This window comes from Triticum urartu, chromosome 4 (genome assembly GCF_003073215.2).
Source record: "Triticum urartu cultivar G1812 chromosome 4, Tu2.1, whole genome shotgun sequence".
In the NCBI taxonomy this organism is placed as follows: Eukaryota; Viridiplantae; Streptophyta; class Magnoliopsida; order Poales; family Poaceae; genus Triticum; species Triticum urartu.
In genome coordinates, this window is record NC_053025.1 from 46,171,820 (window position 1) to 46,181,671 (window position 9,852).

Genomic DNA, 9,852 nt, shown 5'->3' on the forward strand with positions numbered 1-9,852 from the left:
CACGGCCTGTGGTCCCTCTTCGTCCTCGTACGCGGAGTCAGTCGGGCATTTTTTGTCCGAAGGAACGCAAGGACGGGACTGTGGCATGGCTAGCCGCGTGCATGGCTCACATTGCTACTGATCCCACTGCTGAGCCTCGACACTTCCAGGCTGCACTGAGTATTCCTTACTGGCACGCTGCTATGAAACAGGAGATTCAGGCTCTCCAGAAAAATGACACTTGGCAGCTTGTTCCTCCAGTATCTGGTGTCAATGTTATTGATTCCAAGTGGGTTTTCAAAGTCAAGAGACATGCTGATGGTTCCATCGAACGCTACAAGGCACGGCTTGTTGCCAAGGGCTTCAAACAGAGGTATGGTCTTGATTATGAAGACACGTTCAGTCCAGTCATCAAGCCTACTACCATTCGCTTGCTGTTGTCTCTTGCTGTCACTCGTGGATGGTCTCTTCGTCAGCTTGATGTGCAGAACGCTTTCCTCCATGGAATTCTGGAGGAGGAGGTTTATATGCGTCAGCCACCTGGATTTGTTGATCCTGCACGCCCTCGTCATCTCTGTCGTCTGACTAAGGCTCTATATGGACTGAAACAGGCTCCTCGTGCATGGCATGCTCGTCTTGGCCCTGTTCTTCGAGCACTTGGGTTTACTCCCTCCACTGCAGACACATCGTTGTTCCTTCTTCAGCGTCCTGAGGTTACGATGTATCTTCTGGTTTATGTTGATGATATCATTCTCATCAGTTCATCCCATGCTGCTGCTGATCGTCTTGTGGTTGCACTCAGTGGTGCCTTTGCTGTCAAGGATTTGGGTGCCTTGCATTTTTTCCTTGGTCTGGAGGTTTCACATTCTTCTGCTGGTTTGACTCTTACACAGAAGAAGTACTCCCTGGATCTGCTGCGTCGTGCTGGTATGCTGAAGTGCAAACATGCTATTACTCCGATGTCTGCCACTGATCGGTTATCTGCCCTTGATGGAGATGCTCTTTCACCTGAGGATGCTACTGAGTATCGCAGTCTCGTTGGTGGTCTGCAATACCTTACTATTACCAGGCCTGATATCTCCTATGCAGTCAACCGTGTCTGTCAGTTTCTTCATGCACCCAGGACATCTCATTGGTCAGCTGTGAAACGCATTCTGCGTTACATCTGTTTTACTGTCTCCTATGGTTTGCTTCTTCAGCCTGCGCCCTCGTGTGAGCTCTCAGCTTTCTCAGATGCAGATTGAGTTGGCAATCCTGATGACAGGCGATCCACGGGGGGATATGCGGTATTTCTGGGTTCTAACCTGATCGCCTGGAATGCTCGAAAGCAGGCCACAGTGTCTCGCAGTAGTACTGAAGCTGGGTACAAAGCAGTTGCTGATGCCACTGCTGAGATCATATGGGTACAGTCTCTGTTGGGAGAGTTGAGAGTTGCTTCAGCACATCCTCCGATTCTGTGGTGTGATAACATTGGTGCTACATATCTTTCATCTAATCCAATGTTTCACGCTAGGACGAAGCACATTGAGGTTGACTATCATTTTGTTCGGGAACGTGTTGCACAGAAGCTACTTTGTATCAAGTTCATTTCATCAAAGGATCAACTTGCTGACATCTTCACGAAGCCTCTTCCACAACCACAGTTTGTAGGCTGTAGGCGCAATCTTAACTTGCTGTGTACTTCAGGCCACAGTTAAGATTGAGGGAGAGTGTTAGACTGCATATATACGTAGTCTGTGTATTAGTAACATTGTATTGTACCCCTTGGCACCTCTATATAATGAAAGAGCCACACCCCGTTTAAGGTGTCGAGCAAGTTCCCAACATATTGTGTTTTACACACACAAGCCCGTATGCATCCTGTCATTTCTGGCACGGCCCTGATTGTTTACAAGAAACTGCGCATAGTAGAGTACCAGCCTCGAGAAACCTATCACTGAAACTGGAGAACGGAAAGTCCAAAACAAAAGGTTAAACAAAAGAGAATGGAACCAAAAGTGCAGAGCAGACAGGGCCGTGTGGATAAGACCGAGTGCCCTCACATGCCTCCACCACCTCACCGCGAGAGCAGCGGAGTGTCGCTTTAATTAGCGCTCGTCACCCCCCACCATTGCCTCCCAGCATCACAAGTGTCCCTCCCCCATCTTCTTCCTCCCCGCAACTCGCTGCTCCTCCCACAACCGAAGCTCAGTCCCGTGGCCACGCAGGTAAAGCGGCCTCTCCCTCTCCTTCTCCTCCCCCTTCCTCCGGTCCAACCAAATCCATGCGATGGGTCGATCCATAGTACTAGCTGCCTAGTTCATGACCGATCTGTGGAGTGTTAGTTCTAAAAGAAATGCGTCTACAGTGCGTGCTGTCATCTTGAAGCGAGCAGAAGGGTCAGATGAGTGTGCTCCCGGTGTTGTTCCTCTAGGTTTCTCCACGATCTGTTGTTTTTCATCTCATTCTGCTAGCCGGCCACTGTTCACTTTAGATTTAGCGGAGGAAAGAGACGCTGAAAGCAGGCGGAAAGCCGTCACCGGAAAGTACGTTTCATTCTTTTCTGTGATTTCTTCTGTTTGTTAGTGCGCTTGATCTGTTTCCTTTGCTGGTTTCCTTAGTTTTGTCTGTCCAGATTAGCGAGTGTTTTGTAGTGTGCTGTTCCTGCGCATCAATCAGAATCAGTTCGTGGTTGCACAAGTAGAAGAAATACAAGTTATTTGGTTCTAGGATTCATTCAAGGTAGGCGTGTCCCACCTTGTTTTGTGGCCCGTGATCCGGTTGTTCGTTCGGTTCTTGCACCGGGAGCGAGTTGATAGCGCCGAATCGAGCACCTTGGGAGTGCATAGAGTTCAGTGTTGCGGGTGAAAGGCGTCAGTTGGATTCCCTCTTAGTTGGTGATTCCTTATTGCTTTGATTGTGACATAAATAAATGCTCATAGTTTGCTAACTCTGAAAACGTCCTGCCAGAGACATATAAAGATGTTGTGTTAACACATCACATCAAGTAGGGTGGGTGGACATATTGATAGTGGGTTCTCTAAAGTATATATAAGTCCAAATGAGATTGATTAGTGGGCAGGACATGCTACGTGGCTATGCCGACGTGCCGGATTCAGTTCTTAGCAGATGATTCAACAAGAGAAAATTTGAGGACTAATTCGACGGATTTTTCTGTGCATAAATTACTTCCCTCCGGTTTTTCCTACCTCTTTACTGGCTAGTGTACAAAATGATAGATAAGCTCAGCATCATTTTCACTGCATCAGCCCACTAGGAAGTAGGAACTAGCTCTAATTTGATATGGTGGTGTTTCCTGTAGGATGGAGATAGGTTTGTTTGTTTGTGTGGAACGGTGAGCAGAGCACAGCTGCATTATTGGGCAAATGCTTCCACTTATCCACTCTTTCACATTCTTTTTTTTTATTATATGTGTTGGTCAACTGCCATTGTATGGTTATGAGCTAGTCTCTTTGCTTTGTCTGACAGCATCCTTAGTTTTAGCCAGCCCCACATATTGAAGTCATGTATTAATTGATCAACCTTCTCCGGTGCTGTATTACTATGTACTTTGGTTCTGCCCCAGTTCCGAGAAGGCAAATTGCCTGATCCAAAAAACTTGTGAACACCTTTTTTAACCGCCACTTGCGCGCTCCTTGGCTCATGACAGAGGCACACGTTTGCAAATACTTACTTTCAGCCTGGGTTCATGTTAGTGTAAACTTCTGCAGTTGAGTTACATGTCATTACCAAAGCTCCATCTTTTCCCCATATGCACTTCACCTCATTTTCACATTCTATTCAGTTAGTGTTTCCCAATATCATGTGTTGCCTGCTATAAAAGTTCATCTTCTTGAAAGAATCAGTTTACGATATTATTTACTAATCATTTTTGGGATTGAATTGAATTTTTCTGACGTATAGATATTGTTTGGTCTATATTATTAAAAATTACACTGCACTTTAAAGAACTATCTATAACATCTCCATTCTAACTAAGAAAATAGTCTTTCTAATATCAAAGAAGTCACAAGTCAGTTATCCCCTTAGTTAAAAATAAAGTAACTGTTTCTTCATGTATGATTTGACACAGAACAAAATGCAGCGAGCAATTCAAGCTATCGGATCACATGGCAGTGTGCTCAAATCTGCTGTCCTGCAACACATCAGTGTTGTGAAGCCTGCTATGCTGCCCGCTGTGTTCCCACGCTTCATGTCAGTATCATCTGCTCAAATAGAGGAGAGTGGATTTGAGAGCAGCACTGTTGCAGACATTTTGAAGTCTAAAGGGAAGAGTGCCGATGGATCATGGCTCTGGTGCACCACTGATGATAGTGTCTATGATGCTGTCAAATCGGTATGATTTCCCTTCTAGCCCAGTGGTCATATTACTCCATAAGTAGAAAATATTTATGATTTTGAGTGACAAAAAGAGTTTCAACAGATGACACAGCACAATGTGGGAGCTTTGGTGGTTGTTAAACCTGGGGAAGATAAATCAATTGCGGGCATCGTCACAGAGAGAGGTAAACTGGTCTATAAACACTCTCTGATGGAAACAGACCAAATGACGTGCTAAAAGAGGAAACGTTAGAAAGTTACTTACATTTTCTTGGTTTATGCCCTTGCCTTCTTTATTCTACATTATTATAAAGAAAATAGTAATAATAACATGAAGGGTTGTGAGTAAAAGCTGTATGGTGAAGGTGCAAATGCTTTATAAAAGATGACAACCCTTGTTTCTTACATGCATTATAATTACTGTCAGTCAAGAATCTTAGGACTGATGAATAAATCTTAACGCATCATGCATCAAGAACCTGCAGATAGTGTGCCACAAGCCTGTATGACCCTATCAAGTGGAACATATATATGAAAGAACATTTGATGATCCTATTCTCATGTTGAAATTGCAGCCAGCAAGTTGCCATGAGTTCCCAAAAAGAAAATCATTAAGTATTTAGGGAGAGTTCAGGTACAAAAATATATGCTTTGAACCATGTATTATTGTGCCACTAAATAGTTGAACTCTGATCCTGGACCTACATCTACCATAAACGCTTTGGACCATTGTGCCATTAAATACTTGAACTCTGATCCAGTACCATAATGGTTGAACTCTGATCCTCCTGAACCTCCAGCTAGCATAAACAATTCGCGTAAATTTCTTTGAAGTCCGATGAACCTTAACGATTGCGAACTTCGAGCCTGCCACTCAAACGCTCACAGTCGCAAAGATCTTGTTCATTTACCTATAATAGCATCGAGTCATTGACCTCTTCGCCTATAATCTCCATGAATAGTATCAGCCAGCATCAATGCCAACTCTGACTGCCACTCTGGCAAGATAGGAGTATATGAAGATGTTGTGCCTGAAAATAAAACCAATACTACATAGTGTCAAAAGAACAGAACAGCAAACCTGAGCAGCTTTGTAAACCAAAGATTTACCTATGTAACAAACATTATGTTACTTGCCTTTTCAGATTATCTCCGGAAAATTATAGTGCAGGGTCGATCCTCCAAGTCAACCAAAGTTGGAGATATCATGACCGAAGAGGTACGCTCATACCATGTTCTCAATTTTTTTCGGGGATGTTCTGATTTTCTCTGTGCCCCGTACACCCTGAATAAAATTAGTACAAAAACTCTAGTCATAAGCATGTGAATCACAATTATGTGAACGCGCCGAGCTTCATTGACAAAGCATCATTTTGACAGAACAAGCTGATCACGGTGAAACCTGAAACCAGAGTCCTGAAAGCAATGCAGCTGATGACAGGTAAGCCCGCCTGATCGAGTTCATTCGTCGTTGCACACCAGATGTTCTGTAAAGCACTGAACCCTAACCATGGCACGGCGTGCAGAAAAGCGTATCAGGCACATCCCGGTGATCAGCGGCACGGAGATGATGGGGATGGTCTCCATCGGCGACGTGGTTCGCGCGGTGGTCAGCGAGCACAAGGAGGAGCTGAACCGGCTCAACGCCTACATCCAGGGTGGGTACTAGGACCCAGCCGTTTTGCAGGGCGTCCCTTTGAGTGAACTCTACAATAACGACCAGGGTGATGATGACGAAATAGGCCGTGTTTCTTCGCGGACAATGGCTGTTGAACTTGAATTTGCGTGTTTGATGTTTTCCTGCTTATTTAGTGCATATTTCCGTGGCCGCGCGCGCCGCCGCGTGCTTGTTTCTGGAGCGTATAGACCATCCATCTCAGCTGATGGTGATAGACGCAGAATAAAGCTTGGGAGTGTCCCGGAAAGGATACTTGAGTTTCACCGTGCTAATGTTTTTTACCCCTTGTTGTCGACTGTCATTCGGTTAAATGTGTTGCTACATTAGCTTTGATATGTCATGCAAGGTTGCATCGACCAGATGCAGAGGCCGGAGGTCTTCCTCCTTTTCTAAAAAAAATGTCATGCAAGGTAAGCGAAAGTTGTACTGTAGTTCTTTTTCTGGCAGTCGGCGAAAAGTTTGTAGCAAGAAGCACATCTTGAAAATCTGCCAAAAAAGCCAAAAAAGGAAGTACATCTTGCAAGAAGATCAAAAGAATACATCACATGCGTGGTTTGTAAGCCGAAGACCAAGGTGGTCTAGGCATTCGTGACCTTGGTAAAAAATTACGCCTTACTTAATAAATGGTAGTTCAAACGGAAGCGGATTAGGAGCATTTGGGTGCTCCACCCTCCTATATTCAAACCACTTATATTGAGAACATCGTTTAAGGTAAAAGATGATGTCGTGTCCTTTGGCATTTAGCAAACTTTGTTGTGTAACAAGTATCTAGACCAAAAACTGCGCCTTGGGTATATTGCAATTTGGAGATTCACACCTTTGGGCTGGTCATGACGGAAAAAAGATATCTCTTTTGTTTTGGATCTTTCATGATTAAGGATGGCTCGTAGATTCGTTTTTGGAAGAACAAGTGGCTAGGCAGGCAATATGAGTCCACGGAAACAATTTCCAGCCGCGGGCGCTGAGTTCATCCCATCCAAATATATTATTTGGAATGGATTTGATCGTAATTTAAATTTTATGTTATGCAATGTAGTTTAAATTTCATGGCATGCAATGTGTTTGAATGGACTAGTTTAAATCTTTGTTTAGTTTCAATCTTTGCTTGAATGAAGCTGTGTGAAAAATGAAAGTTAAATTAAGGGTCTAGTTAGGAACCACATCATTTTAGCGGATCAAACATAAAAAGTTAAGGTTTAAGAAGACCACCTGACATATATGTGATAAGCAATTTAAACTATTCAAAGAAAGAAGGTTTAAAGAGGCTTTTGAGAGTCTAAATTTCGAAAGATCGGCTGCTCCTCTATATGTGAGGATACGCCGGCACAGCCCACCAAGCCTCTAGCTGTCCAGCACGACTGGACGAGCTCAAACCTGGCCGCCCGTTCCGTTGTTGACCAGCGCCATGCCGCCGTAGCTGTTCGAGCCAGGTCCAATCTGTTTCCAAGTTCAATAACTACCTGACCTTCTGCACAAACTTGAGCGTGTTTTCGCCCCAAAACAGTGTTACAAAACGTAAACAGTGACGCGACGAAGATACTCCCTCTGTTCTTTTTTATTTCGTGTATAATTTTTTACTCCCTCGATTTCATAATGTAAGACGTTTTTGACACTATACTAATGTCAAAAAACATCTTTCATTAGGGACCGAGGGAGTACTGTTTTTTCTGATGATACTCCGTAACTCCGAGCGTTTTCTTCTATAGAAGATGGCTACAATTACAAGCCAGACAACCCAAAAAGTTGTCCATGAATAGGGACATTTTTTAGAAAAAGATGAATAGGGACATGAGATGAGCAGATAAGCTCTGCATTTATTTATCTACCGATCTAGAGTCGAAGAGGAGATAATCAGAGGGTGGAAAAGCCTTCTACTCCAACCAATTTTCGCAAGTCATCTTCACCCACCATCCATAGCAGGAGGGTAGTAATAATTTGCTCCCGAATTGACTGTTTGTTTGTCGCAAACGAGCAAACGAGAGTTTCACCGTGCTAATGTTTTCTCTGCTCATTGTCGACTGTCATTCGATTAAATGTGTCGCTGCATTAGCTTTGATATGTCATGCAAGGTAAGTAAAAAGGACCCCCCTTACTTGGCGAACGTTTGCCAGGGAGGGTGACATTTGAGAGGTGTCGGTTTCTTCAGACGACATGGCATTTTCTCCCTTTCCATTTTAAAATTGATATTGTTTGATTTCGTTTTACAACCAAAACTGCCGTCAAAGATGGTCCGTTTGTCACCTCCCCTACAACGGCATCAGCTTCGATCCGAATTAAGACATTGTATAGAGATTGTGTCAATTAATTCGGAGAGAACGTAGTTCTTTTTCTTATAGTCGGGAAAAACTTGTAGTTAGAAGTACATCTTGCAAGAAGATCAAGAGAATACACTACATCTGGAAAATCTAACCAAGAGCGTGGTCGAAAGACAAAAGTGGTTTAGGCATTCATGATTTTCAGGTAAAAGATGATGCCTTACTTAGTAAATCACGGAGGATGGGTGTTTAGTATATGCTTTTCTTTTTAAAAGACCGAGAATGACGTTCAAGGTAAAAAAAATGATGTCTTAGTAGATGGTTGTTCAAATAATGATGTTGACAAACCTTGTTACACAATAAGTATTTAAGCCAAAAACCGTGTCTCTGGCATATTGAAAACCTGAAGATTCACATCTTTGGGCTTGTGGCGGTAAAAAATATATATCCTTTTGTTTTGGATTTGTCGCGATTAAGGATGACTATTTATTTCTGGGAGGGCAAGTGGTTAGACAATGTCAGTCTTCGGAAACAATATCCAATCGTATACCGCAGTGTACACGATAAGGATGATATGCTTGCGCAGGTCCTCAGGTCATGCCCTTCGAATATATTGTTCAAGAGGGATTCATTTGCAGCTTAAATCTTATGTTATGCAATGTAGTTTAAATTTCATGTTATGCAATGTGTTATCGAATTGACTACTTCAATCTTCGTTTGAGTGAAATTGTGTGAAAATGATTTTTTGAGAACCTGTGTGAAAAATGCTAGTTAAATTTAAGAGTTCAGTTAGAAACCATAATTTTTTAGCAGATCAAATATGTGAGTTAAGATTTAAGAAGACATTTGAGAATCTAAAATTTGAAGGATCAGCTACAGAGAAAAAAGAAGATAGAGAGGTGACTTCAGAAATGCCACGGAGCTGGCTGCTCCTCTGTGTGTGAGGATGCGCCCGCACAGCCCACCAAGCCTGCAGCACGACTGGACGGACTCAAACCTGGGCTCCGTAGTTGAAGGAGCCAAAGGCCACGGTCCAATCTTCTTCTTCTTCTTCTTCTTCTTCTTTTGCGATTCACAGTCCAATCTATTTCGAAGTTCAATACTGCCCGGCCTTCTGCACATATTTGAACGTCGTTTTCGTCCCAAAACAGTCACAGAAAGTAAACAGTGAGGCGGCGAAAGTATTTAGCAGATGGTACCCCGAGAGTTTTTTCCTATAGAAGATGGCTGCAACTACAAGCCAGAGAAGTGAGACAACCCGAAAAGTTATACATGAATAGGGACATGAGATGAGCAGATAAGCCCTGCATTTTTATCTATCGACCCAGAGGCAAAGAGGAGATAATTGGAGGCACCCTCTGGTGGAAAAGCCTTCTACTCCAACCAATTTCCGCAAGTCGTCTTCACTCTTCACCCACCATCCATGGCAGGAGACTGGTAGTAATAATCTGCTCCCGAATTGACTGTTTGTTTGTCGCAAACGAGCAAACGAGATTATACATACTCCTCCATTTCACAATGTAGTGCGTATTTTATTTTTTGAATCAGACAAGCCTATGTTTGATCAAGTTCAAAGAAAAACATACCAATAGTCACAATACAAAATCAATATCATTAGAT

General features: G+C 43.2%; 1 protein-coding gene across 1 annotated transcript; it reads left to right on the top strand.

The window, feature by feature from the left end:
- Nucleotides 1–1,985: 1,985 nt before the first annotated feature.
- On the top strand, nt 1,986–6,249 carry LOC125550549 (CBS domain-containing protein CBSX3, mitochondrial-like). Its single transcript, XM_048713572.1, has 6 exons — nt 1,986–2,186; nt 4,052–4,315; nt 4,403–4,484; nt 5,445–5,518; nt 5,680–5,740; nt 5,826–6,249. The coding sequence occupies exons 2-6, from the start codon at nt 4,058–4,060 to the stop codon at nt 5,966–5,968; spliced, it is 618 nt and encodes a 205-aa protein (XP_048569529.1). The 5' UTR covers nt 1,986–2,186; nt 4,052–4,057; the 3' UTR covers nt 5,969–6,249.
- Nucleotides 6,250–9,852: the final 3,603 nt, after the last annotated feature.

Bases quoted from the DNA above. Each gene is read 5' to 3' on its own strand.
- LOC125550549 (XM_048713572.1), top strand. From the start codon at position 4,058: ATGCAGCGAGCAATTCAAGCTATCGGATCACATGGCAGTGTGCTCAAA. The intron at 4,316-4,402 runs GTATGATTTCCC...GAGTTTCAACAG, and splicing joins TCTATGATGCTGTCAAATCG to ATGACACAGCACAATGTGGG. The intron at 4,485-5,444 runs GTAAACTGGTCT...TTGCCTTTTCAG, and splicing joins GGGCATCGTCACAGAGAGAG to ATTATCTCCGGAAAATTATA.